This window comes from Lagenorhynchus albirostris, chromosome 1 (genome assembly GCF_949774975.1).
Source record: "Lagenorhynchus albirostris chromosome 1, mLagAlb1.1, whole genome shotgun sequence".
Taxonomy (NCBI): domain Eukaryota; kingdom Metazoa; phylum Chordata; class Mammalia; order Artiodactyla; family Delphinidae; genus Lagenorhynchus; species Lagenorhynchus albirostris.
This window is the reverse complement of record NC_083095.1, coordinates 131,895,765-131,915,622: the sequence shown is the minus strand read 5'-3', so window position 1 is coordinate 131,915,622 and position 19,858 is coordinate 131,895,765. Positions and strand designations below refer to the sequence as shown.

Here is a 19,858-nt window from a genome sequence, read left to right as displayed (position 1 = left end):
AAGTTGGATCAAGTTAATATTTCTTCTTAACCTGATGTTTCCTGTCCACTTATCCACTTCTGTTCTTTAAATAAGTCATTTATTACCCTAATAAAAAAAGGATGCTGGCAGAGCTTAGCAAAAATATAGCATGTTTCTTTTCTTCTGGATCTAGTTCCTCAAGATATTAAAGGGAAAGGAAATGAGCTGTTAGAGACTCACACCAGCTCCCTAACCTCTCCCACCACTTCCCTTCCTTCTAAAAAAGTCAGTGATCTGCCTAGAGTTCACATAGACAAAAGTGATGTTGTTTTTAATCTGGTGACTGGTGGTAGTAGTGAAGTCTGGGTTGAACCTGCACTAAAGCGGTTCTGGGGATTCTTGAATAACTTCTCTTTTTGTGATTTGACTCCCATCCTCAGTTAGAGGAGAGGAAGGGATGGGCCTAGGCATCTCTGTGATCTTACAGTTTCTGACAGATTGACAGTTTTAAATTTGCTGTGTTCACTGTCCCTGCCGGCACACCAAGGAGGGCATACACTGGTGTGTGTTAATGCCCAGTTTTGTTTGGTACTGACAAATTGTTGAATGTCATTTGCTCATTATAGAACCGTAGTTAATTCACAAGAATCAGGTATGCTCTTTAACATATTGAATATTTACTAGAGTAAAGTTATAATAGTGAATTATAGAAGATTCACTAGAATCTGTGTGGCCCTTCAGAAGCCAACATTTTTAAGTTTTGAAAATGCCTGATTCTGTGACTAAACTATTGGAATTTTGAGGGAAAAAAAAGGTATTTCAAGGCACTTTTCCTTTAGTGCTTCTTAAATAACTATCTGAATTGACAATGATTGAAGATCTGAGACTGAAATTGAGTTGTTAGTTCTTCTGTATCCTTTGAAAAACTGTAGAATTATTGGATACAAAATGACTTTTTCCATTTAGACTTCAACCTTCTGTACTTTGCTTTATTTTCTCTTTAAGAAAAAAAAATCCTTTTTTCTAAATAAATAGAAAAGGGGCTTCCCTGGTGGCGCAGTGGTTGAGAGTCCGCCTGCCGATGCAGGGGACGCGGGTTCGTGCCCCGGTCCGGGAGGATCCCACATGCCGCGGAGCGGCTGGGCCCGTGAGCCATGGCTGCTGAGCCTGCGCGTCCGGAGCCTGTGCTCTGCAATGGGAGAGGCCACAACAGTGAGAGGCCCGCGTACTGCAAAAAAAAAAAAAGGTAGAACCAATGTACTGAGCTTCGAAGTTGATGTACCTGCCCTTTAAAAAAAAAAAAACAAAACATTTTTTCTTTACCAAAAAATTGACTCTTTGTTAAGTTCGAATGTTCAAGCAGTTTATAATCTCTCATGTACTTGTAGATAATCTTCATTAGCAATTTGTAAATTACATTTTTCACACATATTTTCCCCTTTATTAACATCTTAACATTACTATGATACATTTGTTACATTTAATGAACCAGTGTTGATACATTAACCAAAGTCTATATTTTATTCAGATTGCCATAGTTTTTACCTCATTTCCTTGTTACAGGCTGTCATCCTGCATACCACATTACATTTAGTAGTCATGTCTTCTCTTGGCTCTGACGGTTTCTCAGACTTTCATTGTTTTTGATAACCTAGACAGTTTTGATGAGCACTGGTCAGCTGTTTTGTAGAATATTCCTCAATTGGTATTTGATGTTTTTCTCATGATTAGACTGGGGTTGTATGCTTTTGGGAGGAAGACCACAGAGAAAAGGTGTCATTTTCATCACATCGTATCAAGAGTACGTACTGCCACCATGGTTTATGACTTTTGATGTTGACCTTGATTGCCTGGCTGAGGTAGTGTGTGTCAGAGTTCTCCTCTGAAGTCAGTATGTACAGCCCACACCTAAGGAGTGGAGACTTATGCAGAGTATCTACATAAGTTACTTGGAATTCTTCTGCACCAGAGATTTGTTTCTTCTCTCTCATTTGTTTTTATCATTTATTTTTATCAGTATGGACTTATAAGTATTTATTTTATACTTTGGCTTATAATTCAATACCACTTTATTTTGGTACTCAGATTGTTTCAGCTTTGGACGCTGAGAGCTCTTCCAGTTGGCTACTGTGTACCTTTGACATGCTCCCATCATTGTGGGTGGGGTTTTTTTTCCCCCATTACTTCCTTACTTTCTGGCACTACAAGGTGCTCCAGGTTTATCTTTTATATTTCCTGCCCCAGCCCTAGAATCAGCCATGTCTCCAAGGAGCCCTGTTTCCTTTTACTGGAGAATGGTATTACAAACCACAGTCTAGCCACTAGATGTGCTCATTGCTACTGGGTGTCGCCCTTCAGCTGACAGAGGAGGAAAATATATATGTGTATACTCAACCAGTGTATGTACACATATCTGTAAATACTTCTTTATGTAACCTTCATTACTATAATATTAAGCTAAATATAAGTTCATACTGATGTGTACAAGCCTAATCCATTACCACATGGATCATTCTAGCCTCTTCCTTATCTGTAACCTCTCCCTCCAACTGTGAGAAACCCATACCATCTGCCATCCATTGACTTAAATTATTCAATTCCAATATACAGTATCAGAATTACTAACCCTCATCCATACTCCCACCCCCTTCATTGACTTCTTTCATGTATTTGTAACAGATTGTTTCCTTACATTCAGCATTTCATCCTTGGACCCTCCAACCTCCTCAGTGATTTTTTTAAAAATTTGCATGCATTAAGGCTCACTCTTTGTGCTCTAAAGTTCTGTGGGTTTTAACAAGTACATAGTATCTTGCATCTCTCATTACGGTACTCTGCAGAATCCCCTGTGTTTCGCCTATTCAGTCCTTCCCCTTTTCCCTCAGGGACTGCCCACCGCCCCCCTCCCCCAGCAACTACTGATCTTTTTACCCTCCACCTCTGTAGTTTTGCCTTTTCCAGAATATCACATAATTAAAATCACATAGTATGTAGCCTTTTCAGACTAGCTTCTTTCACTTGATATGTATTTAAGATTCATCCATGTCTTTTTGTGGCTTGGTAGCCCATTTCCTTTTATTGCTGAATAATTTTCCATTGTATGGATATATCAGGACATCTTGGTGGCTTCCAGCTTTTGGTGATTATGAATAAAGCTGCTGTAAATATTTGTGTGCAGGTTTTATGTGGACATAAGTTTTTAGGTGAGTTGGGTAAATACCTAGGGGGTGTGATTGCTGGGTGTTGTGGTGAGACTGTCAGTTTGTTTCTTTTTCTTTTCTTCCCCCGTTACTAATGATTATAGCAACTCTCTTGAAAGAGTACAGTTAACTTCAAAACAAGTAATTTATTTGATCTTTAACAAGTCTGATATAGTAAAAAGTGGGGTCACTCTCAAAAGTATACTCTGGTTGGGCTTCCCTGGTGGTGCAGTGGTTAAGAATCCACCTGCCAATGCAGGGGACACGGGTTAAAGCCCTGGTCCGGGAAGATCCCACATACTGTGGAGTAACTAAGCCCATGCGCCACAACTACTGAAGCCTGTGTGCCTAGAGCCCGTGCTCCACAGCAAGAGAAGCCACTGCAATGAGAAGCCCGTGCACCGTAACAAAGAGTAGCCCCCGCTCACTGCAACTAGAGAAAGGCCGCGCGCAGCAACGAGGACCCAACGCGGCCAAAAAAATAAAATTAAACTAAAAAGTTTTTTAAAAAAATTTAAAAAAAAAGTGTACTCTGGTTGATGCTTCTTCTGCTTTCGCTGTTTGATCCATTCCCCTTTCCTATATTATTAAGTGCATGTAAATAAGGTCATGGGCAGTAAACTGTTAGACTCTCTTTTCGAGAATTTCTTTTGAATCCAGATTTGTGTGGAAGATGTCTGTGGCCTGGGAATTGGATGATGTGATGTGGCTCAGAATTGGTTTGTGGTAGAAAACAGAGTTACATTTATTTATTTGATCCGTGAACCCTGTAAGATAAGTAGAAAGGTCTGCTGGAGATTGACTGACTTAGCATTTATGTAGCATTTTAAGGATTCCAAGGAAGTAGATTGGTTTCTTCCCACCACAGTTGTAATGTAGATTATTAATGTTTGTTTCATGGATAAGTGAGAAATGGAGATTAAGTATTTTTCTTATTAGAGATCTGTAAATCAAATTTTCTCTGGTATATGTACATTGATGTTGAGACTAGTAGATTGATAAAGCTATAGGGAATATAATCTCTCGTTGATTCTGGCTTTTAATTGTTCTTTCAGAGTTAGTAATAAGTTGTTGACGGATTTGTTGGTTCTAGTTACCTAATCCAACACTGATGAGAGCTTTAGCACAAGCAGATTTTAATCTCTTCTTTTAGATTGTAAAAGAAGGGGGGGTGGGAGGGTGGTTATAAAGAGTAGTTCCTGTGACTTTGGTCGTTGAACTGACCACGTAGAATATTTGTCAAGTGGATGAATGGAGCATCAGTCCCAGGGAGCAGAGAGAAACCTCCTGAGGCCTGTTATATGGTCTGTTTAGTGTAACAGTGATCCCACCATCTGAGGCCTTAAAGTTATTTTTTGCTAAGTTTTCATGATCCTTCTGCGGTTCTAATGTGACTTCTTAACCTCCTTGGATGTGCTTCATTTATCCACCAGACTTGAAAAACCTGGTGCTGCTGCTGGAGCCCAAGAAGCTGACTGTTTACCAGGGCCTGGAATTTGGGAGTTGAAAAGAAGGTACCAGATACTCTCAGGAACCTGCTCACAAAGCCCATTGAGTCCGACACTAAAACATTTGTAATTTGACCTTCATGTGCCCTTTAGCGTGCTGTAAGTGCAGGACAAAGTTCCCCTTTACAATATGTGTGTGACAAAAACCAATAAATAAGTGGCACTGAGTGTTACACAACAATGGGTTTGTTATAAGTTGTCCTGGCCAAAGGGCCTCTGTGCCAAAGGCTGGCAGCAAAATGGCACAGGAAGGCAGCCAGCCTCTAGTCTTAACACACACTTGGCCCTTGTAATTGAAAGGTAAAGAAATCTGGGAAGCATTGTTTATCTTTTCCAGAGGAAGTGCTTTTCTCTCCTAGTGGCCAAAGGCCAGTTTAATACAGAGCCAGGCCCTTTGGGCTGAATAAGCCAAGTATTGAGACAGCTTATTCACCCAGGACTTCCCAATATTTGTTTTAAAGTATGAGGGAAGGGAAGAATAAGAGACAACTGAGAATTTTAGCCCGCCTTTCATTTACTTTATATTCTCTTACCTTTTTCTTGCTGACCTATGGTGTCAGTATTTCCTCTTGGAAATTTTTTTCACTATCTGCTTTCCTGACAGTATTTGGAACATAGCTGATCCTTAGTGTATCTTTGTCAAATGAATGAATGGAAGATCTTTAGTCAGAGGGAGCATGAGAAAATGCTTGATACTTTCTAAAGTCAGAACTGTGGGTTTGTAAGTTATGTTTGTAGAGTCTGTGGCCAAGCCAAAAATGATTTCCCGTTTTGCTTCTTTTACTGTCTTCTCTACCATTGATAAACTGCTTGTCTTCATCTGTCATTTTGATAGGTCCAGGATAGTTCATTGTCAGTTCATAATGGACATGACTGAACTGCTTTCCTGTGAAGCCCTTGCCTCATACTGCCTCTTGTATCATTGTTGACTTCATCTTCCTGTCCTTTTCAGTCACGCAACACACTTGGCATAGTTCTTGATGGTTCCCTTTCTTTCTCACAGTCTCAAGTTGTCTTTTTTTTTATAACCTCTTTAGAGGCTTTTGTTGTTTGGGGGTTTTTTGTTTTGTTTTGTTTTTTGGTATGGCTGTTTTGATTTCATAATTCAGCAGAGATTCTTGTTTACTTATGGTGGACCAGGCATAGTATTGGCTGATAGGTCTGAATGACAAGTGACACACTTAACACCTTGAATAGAACAGAGATTCAAAGAATTCTGGTTACATTCAGTTAATTAAAAAATTTTTTTTTTTTATTTTAATGGCAGTCATAGTTGGAGAGAATACCTGTGAGAGGCATGATGTAGAGCAGACTGAGCAAACTTTTTCTGTAAAGGATCGGATATTAAATAGTTTAGGCCTTGCAGGCCATAAGGTCTCTGTTTCAAACATTTAACTTTGTCTTTGTAGCACATAAGGAGCCTTAGACAATATGTAAACAAATGAATGTAACTGTGTTCCAGTAAAACTTTATTTACAGAAGCAGGCAGTGTTTGGGCTGGATTTGGCCCCAGGGCTATGATGTAGAGTATACACTTAGGGTGAAGTTAATCAGTGGTAGTCCATATGGATTCATGTTTGGAATAACCTTGATTACTTTTTAATTTGGAAGGCTGTCTTCTTAGATCTGATTAGATTACATTTTTAAAACAGTCTGGTTAAAGAAGCCTATAAGAGAAATAGAGGAAGTGTTATGTCTGCCATTCTCTTGTTCACTTATAATTGCATTATTAGTATTATCTTTAATACATAGCTGCTTTTTTTTTATAGGAATCCTTTAAAGCCACTTACTCATTTTTGTATGCTTTAGTAGTTAAAAATGTATATAGTTGCTTAATGTGAATGTACTTAATGTCATCGAACGGTACACTTAAAAATGGTTTAAATGGTAAATTTATGTTATGTATATTTTACCACAATTTAAAAATTCTGATGTAAATCCACTTGCATGGGCACACTTCTTGTTATGGAACCTCATTCACTCCTCAGATAGTTCAAATACTGGCAGTGATTGGGTGGCATGAAACCTCATAAGGGTGCCAATTTCCATCTGTACATTAAGTTCATAAGGCTTAATTTCTTCCTGTTTTTAGTTAAAAGAAAGTAAATAAAATATTCAGTATCTTCTCCCTGCATCCCAGTGGATCATCCTTTGCACTCCTGGGTATGCACACAACCGCTGGAGAGAGACCCCTGGGCCAGAGACCTATTTCCTAATAATCTTGATTTAATATTTTTTATTTTTTAAAATAAATTTATTTATTTGGCTGCGTTGGGTCTTCATTGCTGTGTGTTGGCTTTCTCTAGTTGGGGCAAGCGGGGGCTACCCTTCATTGCGATGCACAGTCTTCTCATTGCGGTGGCTTCTCTTGTTGTGGAGCATGGGCTCTAGGTGCATGGGCTTCATTAGTTGTGGTACATGGGCTCTAGAGCACAGGCTCAGTAGTTGTGGCGTACGGGCTTAGTTGCTTCGCGGTATGTGGGATCTTCCCAGACCAGGGCTTGAACCCGTGTCCCCTGCTTTGGCAGGTGGATCCTTAACCACTGCACCACCAGGGAAGTCCCTACTGATTTAATATTGAGGCAGTACATTGATAATCCTGCAAACTGGACTTTTTTCTCTAGTTCTTCCCTCGCCTACATACATTGCTAAAGGTGTTATCCTGACCTTGTATTTTCATTCTTGCTCTCGCATTCCTAATCCAGCTCTGTTTCTCATCCATATTTCTGTAGCACTTTATATAAACTTCTATTATAATTCTCATTATATTGTATTTTAGTTATTTGCTTATATATCTCTCCTCCTTCCTTTTTGGGTAGCATGTCTTGGTTATGTACTGTATTCCTGGTACCTGGCTATGGCACACAGCATGCTCTCACTAAATGTTTTTATCAAATTATCGGAACTAGAACTTAACCCAGACTTTGACAAGCTTCTCAGTGGTTCGTAATCTCAGCTGTTTATGGTGACTCAGCCAGCTCTTCCTCCCCTTCATAATTTTGGTCAGCCTTAGGTTTTTTTCAGAGGCCTAAATCTCATCCTAACTGCCAGTATAGCCCTTTTCCGTACCAATATTTGGCATTAGGAACACTTAGACATGAGTTATATTTTGCACAGTATACATCTTTCGGAATAATTGTTGTAATTGATCTTGCTGATGTTGATTGATAACATTAAACAAATATTTATTGACTGACTGCTATGTACTAGAAACCCTGCTGGGGGTACCACAGTGATCGTTTTACATACAAGGAAATCGAGAATTTGGGTGATAGGTATAAGATTATACAGCATGCAAATAGATCCTAGGTCTCGTGACTCACGGTCCATTGGATAGAAGGGAGTTGCTGTGAGTAAAGTTAGAGCAGTATAGTTGGGATGATATGTGTGAGGGGGTTTGCTCATGATCATTCTAACCTCTTCTTGAGTATTTTCAATAATTGAGGAGCTTGTTCTCACAAAAGGAAGTACATTATGTTTATCCAGACTATGTTGGCAGTTCCATTTACCATACCAGTCACCTGGTCCATCCTTTCAGGATGATCAGATGGGGATCAAACTATTAACTCAGTTCAGGATTCTCTGGGAAGGGATGGTTTGGAGAATTCTGTGGGGTCTTCTGCCTTGGCTGCTAGAGGAGTAGTTGACTGATATGTGGTGGCCAAATAGAGTTTCAGAGACAGCGAGTGACTGACTGCTGTGGTGTTAATATGCATCTTGGTGTGCCCTCTACAGGATCAGGTCAATATGGTCCTTGTCATCATTTGATGGTTCAGAAATTGCTTACCCAAAAGTGGTAAAATTTTGAGAAAAGAGATCACCTTAACCAAAAGATCTAAAAACAGGCCTGTAAATCAAAATATATCAACTTATAGTGGTAGATGTATATCTGGCTCAAGGTCTGGAATCTGTCTAAACCCAGGGATTCCCTCCTACTGGGGTCTAGCCTGAGACTGAGTTAAAAAATCAGAAGATTGCTTGCTTGGTAGGCATGGAATTCAGAGCCACTTGAGTAAGATCTTCCTATGAGCTTCAGGTTATGAGGATTTGGCCTTCTTTTACTCTGGGGGTATTTCTCTGTTAATTAACTGCTGGACATTCAGAATCAAACCACCCAGACCTGTGGGAGGAGACTGCTATATTCTTGCCCTTCCACTTTTTTGATATATTCAGTTGTCAAAAAAGCCTCGGTCATTACTAATTCCCTTATGAAGAGCAGAGCTTAAGATTTCCAGGAGTACTGCTTATTTCATATTCACTGTTAGTTGGGTAATATACGAAATCTATTATTCCATGAGATTTGTGGTAATTTTTTCTACTTAATGGGTTTAGGAATAGCTTTGCCTTATACCATTTTCACATTGATTCCTGTACCACTGTCCACAAAGGACTAATGTATTTTCCACTTATACTGAGCACTTTCTGTGGGCACACTGACTTTAGTCCCTGTTTTTTTCTCCAGGGTCGTCTAGTAGCAGGCACCCAAATCAGGCAACTCCAAAGAAAAGTGGCTTAAAGAACGGCCAGATGAAGAATAAAGATGACGAGTGCTTTGGGGATGATATTGAGGAGATCCCAGATACAGATTTTGATTTTGAAGGGAACCTGGCCCTTTTTGACAAAGCAGCTGTGTTTGAGGAGATTGATACTTACGAGAGGAGAAGTGGTACCCGTTCCCGGGGCATCCCAAGTGAGAGGCCTACTCGGTACCGCCATGATGAGAACATCCTGGAGTCAGAGCCCATCGTCTATCGTCGGATCACAGTGCCCCACAACATGGGCAAGGAGTTCTGCACAGGTAAGTTAACCCCACGTCCCACTGGCTGCTCTTCCTTTTTTTTTTTTTTTTTTTTTTTTACTTGAAACAGAATGACCCAGATTCTGAGTCAGAGTCTTGTAGTAGGAATTAACTCAAGGGGCATGGTGGTTGGCCCATTATATTGTCTTTTAGAGACTGTGGCCATCCTACCTACCACTAGGTTAGGGTGGGGGCTGATTTCTCATGTCCATTTATATCCTATATCTGGCAGGATCTGGTCTGCTGTTAAGTATGTTATGGTTAACAACTAAAGGCATAGAGGCTGACTATCTAGATTGACATAGTCAGCTCTATTTTCACTTTGGCTTCACTGTTCCTGCCTGTAGATTTTACCAGAAGTTCAACTCTCTTTCACTGGTTGTTTGCTGGGGTAAGAAATAGAGCTGAGTAGTTGAAACCATTGGCTAAAATTAGGGTTTCAATAAATTACATTTGTTTACTACACTGTCCTCATCTCCTGCTAGCCCTGGTCATTGAGGGTTGGCTAGTCATAATGCTTATGTGACAGTGTAGTGCCTTGGTAATTAGGTAGGTCACTGTGTATGATAGCCTAATCTGTTAACTCAGTGATTTTTAATTTTGTGGTTTTGTTTTTTCTTTTAGCATTTGGATCTTTTCTTCAAACATGGCATTTGAGGCAGCTGTAGGACAGGTGGTCTACTTCATCCTTGTCTCTGTCCCTTCCCCCCAAACTTATTATTAACTGGGCTTCTTAGATTACAGATTGAAACTATAGTTGTTAAATGATCTTAGGAGCTAAAGGAGGAATCAATCATTTTAGTGAGTATAATAATCATCTGAAGTCTTGGAGTCTTGAATATAGGGAATATAAACCTTGAATGCTAGTAGCAGTTACAGGGAGATTTATGGAGACAGCTTAGTTACATATGGGGGAAAATCAGAGATATGGCATGGCATTTTTGTAAACATCAGTAGGGCTCTGTTGTATTTGGTTTTGCTGAGTGTAAAAGCTTCCATGTGAAAAAAAAGAAACAGATTGTCAGGTTAAGAAAGACTAGTAATTTCTGTCTTTCACTATCAGACTCTGGCAGGCACACCTCTTTACTAAGGTAGTTTCCTTAAGTGACACTGACAGTGTGAGTTGCTGAACTCCTTTGATTTTTATCACCTATGTTAAGGCAAACAACCTAGCTCAGAATCAGGCTTAATTTAAATTGCCAGGTTTTAAGCTTTTCAAAGGCAGCTATCGTCCATCAGGTCTGGTCATATACTCAGATCCTGCTGTCCATCCACTTTTTGTTTTTTAACATCTTTATTGGAGTATAATAGCTTTACAGTGGTGTGTTAGTTTAACAAAGTGAATCAGCTATACATACACCGTCCATCCACTTTTGACTGCTCTCCTTTTTACTGCCCTCAGTGGCAAAATAAGCTGCCTTTACAGGTCACTCTCTGGAAGCTGAGGTGGTTGGGTCGTGCCCTTTGTGATTTTCCTGAAATTCCTGAGCTTGGGGAGATTATAGCCTGCCTTGGAGTGAAGTGGCTAACAGGGAGAGAATAGCAATAAGAATCAGGAAAGAGTCTCAGATCTAAAAGAGCCTAAGAAAACATTTGCCAAAGTAGACAACAGGAGAGGTGGGAAGTTTTTCTTCCTACATACTCTGTCTCCCCAGCTTAATGTTCGCATTTTGTTTAATGACAGAAGTGAAAGTTCCCTCCTCTCATATTTTTCCAGAATTGCCATTAACAGACATACTACAAACCACATGTGCTAGGCATTGGCCAAGAACTCGGGTATGGCGGCTTGTGGTGTGTAGCAACCAGTTGCATTTCACTGAAGCATGACAGTGAGGGTACAAGAGGCCCTATAGCCTCATGCCATCTGGTTTTTCTCTTTGTTCTCAGCAGTGATAAGCAGTGGAAATGAAGTCCTTTTGCCAAGCAGGATCTATGCTGGAAATAGAGCAAGCAAGCAGTTATCTTGCTGAGCAACTTCTGCAGGTGATTTTGTCTCTGCTCCAGCTCCAAGGCACAAGTCTCAAAGCAGGTTTTTACTCAATGTTATTCACGTAGTGCCTGGCTGGGGACACTTTTCCAGTTGGATTTACTATCCAAACGTTAGTATCGGAATGAGGCAAGCTATCTGGAATATGTGGGGAAACAAGCTAGGACAAAAAAAATGTTAGTGTTAGGTTACTTGATCACCTAATATAATTTTCTCATTTAACAGATTGAGGACATTGAGGTCCAGAGAGGTAAAGTCTCTATAAACCTTATCGATCACATTTCCTTTCCTTTTCTGAATACAGATATGTTAAAGAGAAAGAAGGATATAAGAAGGGAAGGGCAGTTTAATGGCAGTTAGACTACATAGTCTTTTCTCTTTAGTATTCCGTCAAGAATAGACCAGCTTATTTCTGCAGTTGTAGAGAGTGGTTTGGCTGGCTCCCCAATCTAGCCTTGTGACATTCATGTCCTAGAACCCCAAATACTTATTTTCTGCTAATTCCCAGAGTAGCAAAAGAACAACATGTTTACTACCCACTTGGCAATGGCTTGGGTTTCGGGATTCTGGCAGCTTGCTGCTGGTATCCTACACATTGACTGCATGCTGAGTGGTGTCAACAGTTTCTAAGCTGTTACTCTCTAATTGCTCATATTCCTCTTGGCAATACTCTTTGCCAACTGTGTGCATGGGGGGGGCAGTGTTATAAAAGGTCTATTGATTGGGAAAACACATTCAGGAAGCAGCTAAATTTAGCTCTTTGTTTAACCCAAATCTTTTCTCTCTGGAAGGCCCCTTTGGGTCCTTTAGCAGTGCTACTATCTCCAACAGATGGTCAGACATTCCTCCAGCTTGGACCTATGCTGCTAAATAATTGTATCCTGTGGTTGCATACATGTTGGTTAAGTTTGCCTATAAAATGCTAGATGCATGTGAGCACTCTGTGTTCAGAGGTGAGAGGTCCCCAAAGAACACCGGTTAGGAGAGTGGTAAGGCTTCAGAGAAGAATCTTTGCTCAACATACATAATATTCTAAAAGTAATTTTTAAGACAGTGTGGGCCAGTCGGAACACTGTGCTTACTACATGTAAGTCACTCTAAGACAGTCCTTGCATCCAGGTAATTAAGATGTACTAGGAAATGGAAAGATACCATATATGCCTGGAGTCCAGTGAGAGTGTGGATGTTAAATGCATTGGGTGTTGAGGGGCATGAGAGGTCCTGAAGGCTGGGCTGATCAGGGAAGGCTTCACAAAGGGAGCAGGACAGAAGCCTTGAAGCATGGGCAGGATTTCACCAGAGAGGAAGAGGAAGATACTTATGGGTAGGCTGGGCAGATGCTGTGTAGTGTGATAAAGGGCTGTGTGGGAGATTGGCTAGTGGCTGGTTTGGCCAGGGCAGAGATTTTTGTGTGGGGGAAGAGCAGGAATTAAAAATAGCTTTAGACCAGAGCACAGAGAGCCTGTGTGCTAAAGCTGTCCCTTGTTTTATGGCCATCAGGAGCAACTGAAGGATTCTGGAAAAGACATGATCCAAAATCTCCTTTAGGAAGATTTGTTAGTCTTTAGGAATACTGGTCTTATGATAGAATTCAGGGTAGAATTTGAGGAGAGAGACCAGAGCAGGAAGATAAGTTAGACTGGTGACATAACTAATATGCCAGGGGTTTGGACCTCTGAATGGAAAGGAAGACAGAGATGTGAGAGAAGTGACAAAGGGGAATTTGATAGGATTTGATGATTGAAGGCAGGTTGAAGAGGGTTGAGTGAACAACAGAATTCAAAGGCATTGAATCTGTGGGGTGTGAAGAATGGCAGCGAGTCCAGTTGTAGTTAGATTGCATGAGGTTTTAATGGGCCAAGTTTTTGTGATTTTCTTCTTGCATTGCTTTGTGGCTGAGCCCAGAGAAAGCAATTAGTAGAGTTGCCACACTGAGGGACTTACTAACTATTCAATATTAAAGGCTTCAATCAGGAGGCTTCTGTAGGGTCAGAGAATTGAGTTATGTAGCCACGTGGGGACTACTGAGCCTGTTTCCTTGTCTGTAAAGTGGGATAATATTTGGCAATTAAATGAGATCATGTGGAAAGTAGCGAGTGCAATGCCTGGCTTATAATTATTATTCAGTCAATATTTGACTTTAATGTGAAGTGCAAAGGCTGTCTCAGTAAAGTTACTTCAAAGCATCAACATTTATAAAATTTTTACTGTGTGCCAGGCACCGTTCTAGATGCTCTGGGTAAGTCATTGTCCATCACCTCGGGGGCCTTACATAGGGTAACCAGACAAATAATGGAAGTGTGTACAAGATTTAGAGGTGGCAGAAAAGGAAGGGTAAGTGCCTGGTTCAGGAGAAACAACATTATGATCACCGTCATAATAGTGCATGTTCATTGGGTATTTACTATGTCCTGGGCACCATTCTAAGCACTTCACATGCTTATCACAGTTAATTTTCATGGCATCTCTATGAGGTTGCATTGTTATCCCCTTTTTGTTATTATCCTCATTTTGTTGGAGTTAAGTGTTTCATTAAATCTTTCACCAGGAATGACTTTAAAGTGTTTAGAATTCTTCATTCCCTGGGTTCTAATAAATTCTTCTCAGGTTCATTTATTCAAGACCCCTTCATTTTAGGTAGAATTCTGATTTAATTTCTGCCATTTGTTTTCCACTGTGTGGCCTTCTTTTGTCTTCAAGTATATAGAAGCTGGATGGGAGGCAACAGGGTGCTATTGGTACAGGCACTGAACCTCCACAGTTGTCCCATCGGCTTTGCCTGAAGGATGTTCCTCAGCCTCCACCCTATGTGTCTGCTGAAGTTTGGGGAGTAGCAAGTATATGAAGATGACCTGAAGTAGAGTCACTGCTTACTGTCTTGCAAAAGGATCAAGTCAGAGTTTGAGTGAGGCACTCTGGTTTGAGCTCCCTTAGTTCAGCACCACTTACCCATACTCATTTTTCTCAGTAAAAGCAGTTCTAGTTCTGTTCTGAAGGGGAGTAGCCGGTGAAGCCACAGTTGGTTTGTTTCTGCTGCTTCTGGCTTGCCTCTTTATTCTTCTCTTTGAGCTTCAGTAGCGATGTATCTTGCTCTCAAGACAAGCTCTGCTTTCACCATTCCAGGCTGTCAGTTGTTTTCCACAGCTGGCATTCCATTTCTGCCTCTGAGCCCTGTCTGCCTTCCTCTGCTTCTTGTCCCCAGAGTCCCTCAAGATGTGTCCTAATGCTTTCAAGATGAGCAGTGTTTTTTACCTCCTGAAGAACAGGTAATCAGGAAATCTGTTTTGGGTTTGTTTATGTGTTCAAAAGGGATTCAGAAAGAAAGAAATCTTTGAGCTTAGAAGTGGCCATTGAAGAATTTTACCCTGAGGATAGTGAAGACTGCCTTCAGTGGCTATCGTGCTCACGAGGAGGATCCTTCTCACGCGGAGACTCGAGTGTCTGCTGCAGTGGAAATGGGCATGATCCCATTGCTTTTTCAAACCATTGACCCAACCCACATGGGTTCTTCCTTGATCTCCCTTCAACCCTCATTCCCCTTCCTGTGTTTACAGATTAGACCCTGTGCTACAGGGATGCCGTTCCCAGGGAGGCACCTCTTTTACATTTCTTATCCTAAGAGAGCCACAGGGGAGACATGAGGAGGTAAATTCTAGAAGGTGTTCTGGACCAGAAAACCTACATTAACAATACCTGTGCTCCTGCACCAAGTGCTGCCACAGCTTTTCATTGAGCAGAGCTGATGAGCCTGGTTTCTGAAATTGTGTCTCTGCAGGCAGACTTCCTTGACAGTGACTTGGTTGATTTTTGGGAACCTCAGGTTCTAGCAGATCCTCCAGTGCCAGGAGTGGAGGGAGTAGTAAGTTCTTTTAATGTGGAATCCTTCAGAGTTTCTGGGCTTGGATAATCAGGTGGATGCTTGTCATCAGCCTGAAGGGCTTGGTTGTAGTCCTTGGCACTCAGGAGGTTTTAGAGCAGTACTGTTGAGACAGGTGTCTTGGCTTAGACTCTTCCCCCAGTAATGAACACTTGTGCTTCCTACAGTCTCGTGGCAACTTGCTGCCAGAGTTTTTTAATTTAAGAATTTAAACTCAAACTAAGGGCTGGGGGATCTGGAGCCAGCACATTATGGCCTGACACCTGAGTTTTGTTGAAGGTACCAATTGGTCATTTTAGAAACTTGAGTTGGTCTCTGCAAATGTGACTTTTTTGCTATTATGTGCCCTTTGCCGTTTCACAGCCACAGGCGTCTGGCCAGAGCAAGGAAGGGGTTTGATTTCAATGTATCCGTCATCCTCCTTAAATTCAACATATCAAAGCTAAGTCAGTCATTCACCCCCTCCCATATCTTTGACTCCTTAGCATTCCCATTTCTTTCAGTGGAATCACCATTTTTAAAGTGTCCAGCATGAAACTTTGTGGCCATCTTTGCCTCTTACTTCTCATAAAAATTCATGACTAGAGGGCTTCCCTGGTGGCTCAGTGGTTAAGAATCCGCCTGCCAATGTGGGGGGCACGGGTTTGAGCTCTGGTCCGGGAAGATCCCACATGCTGCGGAGCAACTAAGCCCGTGCGCCCCAACTACTGAGCCTGTGCTCTAGAGCCCGTGAGCCACAACTACTGAGCCCATGTGCCACAACTACTGAAGCCCGCATACCTAGAGCCTGTGCTCCACAACAGGAGAAGCCACTGCAATGAGAAGCCTGCACACTGCAACAAAGAGTAGCCCCCGCTTGCCACAACTAGAGAAAGTCCACGTGCAGCAATGGAGACCCAGCGCAGCCAAAAAAAAAAAAAAAAATCATGACTAGAAAGAACCCTGGAGGCCATTTTTTTTCTGATTTAATAACACAGTGATTCCTTCTGACAAGGAGTTTTCCTTTATCCTCAGTATTCATTCTGACTCTGGATTCTCTTATTCCTCAGTGGTCCTTGAAATTGTCATGACCTTTTACTTTTTTTTTTTAATTAATTAATTTTATTTTTGGCTGCGTTGGGTCTTTGTTGCTGTGTGCAGTCTCCCTCTAGCTGAGGCGAGCGGGGGCCACTCCTCGTCGCGGTGCATGGGCCTCCCACCGCAGTGGCCTCCCCTGTTGCAGAGCACAGGCTCTAGGCACACAGGCTTCAGTAGTTGTGGCTTGTGGGCTCTAGAGCGCAGGCTCAGTAGTTGTGGCGCACGGGCCTAGTTGCTCCGTGGCACACGGGATCCTCCCGGACCAGGACTCAAACCCATGTCCCCTGCATTGGCAGGAGGATTCTTAACAACTGCACCACCAGGGAAGCCCGACCTTTTACTTTTTTATGCTACACCACAGGTTCTCTTTGTCCCTTGAAATCAATTCTACATGGCCTTCTGCCCTCATTTTCTAGCCCTGTCAACTTCATCCTGTATAAAACAACTTGGCTTTTAATGCCTTCTGAAGTCTGGCCCTGCCCACTACTCTAAACTATCCTTCACGTCAGTCTCTGGGCTCCAAGCAGGGTAGTTTTCATCTGCTCATGTCACACCCTTCCAGCCTCTGTAACTTTGTTCCTCTGCCACCTCCCTTTTCTATCATTGTGACTGTAATTCTGTCTGTCTTGCGAGGCATGGTTCAGATTGAGGATTTGACACTACCTGCAGCTCCTGGTTTGAAATTCCTATTTTACACTTGTGCTCAGGATAACAGTTTTTTTCCTCTGATATTTGCACATATATATTTTTTGTTTCCAGCTAGGTTGTAAGACTGGGAATGTGGTTTGTTTTCATATTGTTTTTATTTATTCTGTTTCCTGCCATTCCCCCCCACTGGCTTGATGTATTATTACTCTGCAAACATTTGTTGATCACATTTGGAGGCACTTTACTCTTCTTTCTCTTCAACTTTTTATATTGAAAAAAAAATTCAAACTTTCAGAAATGGTGCTAGAATAGTATAATGAACAACCATATGTCCTTCATTTAGACTCACCAGTTAACATTTTGCCACATTTACTTTATATAAATGCACACACACACCCCTGAACAATTTGAGATTTAGTTGCACTCATTACATTTCACCCCTAAATACTTCCGTATATGTTCAGTAGGATGTTGCTCTCTACAGGCACACTACAAGATTGCTCTCAGGAAATTTAAAATTCATACAAAAGTATTATCTAATTCCATATGCAGAGCTTCCCAGTTGTCCCAATCATGTCCTTTATAGTTGTTGTTGTTGTTGTTGTTTTTAACTCATTTATTTTTTGGCTGCGTTGGGTCTTCACTGCTGTGCGCAGGCTTTCTCTAGTTGCAGTGAGCGGGGGCTACTCTTTGTTGCGGTGTGCAGGCTTCTCATTGCAGTGGCTTCTCTTGTTGCAGAGCACGGGCTCTAGGTGCACGGGCTTCAGTAGTTGTGGCTCGCGGGCCCTGGAGCGCAGGCTCGGTAGTTGTGGCACACGGGCTTAGCTGCTCTGCAGCATGTGGGATCTTCCCGGACCAGGGCTCGAACCCATGTCCCCTGCATTGGCAGGTGGATTCTTAACCACTGCGCCACTAGGGAAGTCCCTATAGTTGTATTTTTAATCAGCCATTGCATATTACATATAGTTGTCAGATCTCTTTCATTTCCTTTAACCAGGACAGTTCCCACAACTTCTGGTGTCTTTTGTGATATTGACATTTGTGAAGAGTCTAGGCCAGTTGATTTGCAGAATAACCATTGGTTTTGATTTATTGATTGTTTCCTTTTGATGTGATTCGCGTTAAACCTTTTTTCCAGGATTTTGGTGGGACTCTGTCTCTCTTGGAGCATTACATCATACAGTACACAGCGTCACTTTGTCCCATCACTGAGGCTAGTTTGATCACTTGGTAAGGTGTTGTCCAACAGATTTCTTCCTTGTAAAGACACTTTTCCCCTTTGTAATTAGTGAGTAATCTTGTCAGGAAGTCCTTTACCTCTTGAGTCCAAAGCTTGTTCCAGTAGAGCTTTAACCTGAGGGAATGAGGTCCAGTGTGGATAGGAGGTTGTTCTAGTTGTTAATGGGGGAAGGAAGAAGTGGGGAAAGAGTCAGAAACATCTTACCCACACTTGCCTTTGGTTACAGCTGGACTCTTACCCAGCTGCAGAGAGGAATGCCCTGAGGCTGTTATACAGGTTTCCTTCACATTCATTCTTTAATTCAACACATATTTATGTAGCCCCTCCACTAGGCATTGTGCGCTGAAGGCACAGTGGAGAGGAAGGAGATACAGCAGTGAACAAGACAGACAGTTACTGCCCTCAGGGAGCTTACAGTTTAGCAAAGTAGATAGTCCAAAAGGAAAAAAGAGTTATTTACAAATTGTATTAAGTACAGTGAAGCAGGTAAGCAGCATGCTGAGACTGAGGGATATTTAAACTGAGACCTGAAGAATGAGGAACCTGCCATGTGTGGTGTCAGGGAGCATTGGAAGAGAGAAGAGAGTGCCGGAAGAGGGAAAGCACGTGAGGCTGGGAGGAACCTGGAGTACTGAGGAACCAGAAGGCAGCCCCGATGCCCAGAGCGTGGTGCAGGTTGAGGCCCGAGGTAAAGGGGCTGAAGTACACAGGGGCCAGATCACGGGATGCCTTGTGGACCCCAGTAAAGAGTACTAGGGGTATTTAGGTTTCTCGTAATAAATTCTTCTTTCAGAGGTACTCTTGACACCAAATTGCGTTTTGTGGCAACCTTAATATAAATCTACAGGGGCTGTCTGTACGTTGGGTCTAAAGGTATGAGTTTACCAGTTGTTTTATACTCCAAAAAAGAACTCGTCTGATATCGCCACCCAGTTGTGTGACCACCACAGAATGGAATCAGAATTCATAGTCCTGGAGAAATCCCCATGCGCAGTAATGGGCTGTGCTTCTCATTGATAAGACATAGAATACACACAGCCTTTCCAACTAAAAGTCCATGCCAGTGTGAGGATTGAGTTTGGATTTGAGATGACACTTTGTTGTGGGAGCCTTGTTACACAACAGAAAGGCTGGGAGGTATGAAGGACAGGGAGGGAATGTACATGCAGAGGCTGCAGGGGGAGGCTTAGACGTGGTGCTAGAAGGTGTCTTGAGGGTGGGGAAGTGCGATGGAGGGTGTGAGGACATGCATATGTGTCCGTAAGGGAGGGAAAGGCCCCAAATAGTATGTACTGTAAGGAGCAGTGCGGAAGTGAGAAAGACATGAAGAAGGGGCAGCACACGAGGCTCCGTGGCCCTGCTTCAAGCTGTGGAATGAGCTGTGTGGGGAGGAGGCATCTTCTCTCTTGGCCTGTACTGGGTGTGCTTAAGCCGTTTTCCTTGATATCCTAAGATTAATCAGATCCTAAGAAGTGCTCTGCTTGTCACGAACTGGCTATAATTATATCTATCTCTTGTTTCACCGATAGCTCTAAAGTACATATTAATATTAAGAGAAGCCC

At 41.9% G+C, this 19,858-nt stretch overlaps 1 protein-coding gene across 3 annotated transcripts in view; it reads left to right on the top strand.

Annotated features, from left to right (window-relative positions):
- The window catches only part of EDC3 (enhancer of mRNA decapping 3), a 51,786-nt gene that overhangs the window by 20,342 nt on the left and 11,586 nt on the right, over positions 1-19,858 (top strand). For all 3 annotated transcript variants that reach the window (XM_060153910.1, XM_060153914.1, XM_060153902.1), the window contains one exon: positions 9,132-9,467. In XM_060153910.1, the coding sequence (XP_060009893.1) occupies positions 9,132-9,467 (336 nt within the window). The remainder of the gene's footprint in view (positions 1-9,131; positions 9,468-19,858) is intronic.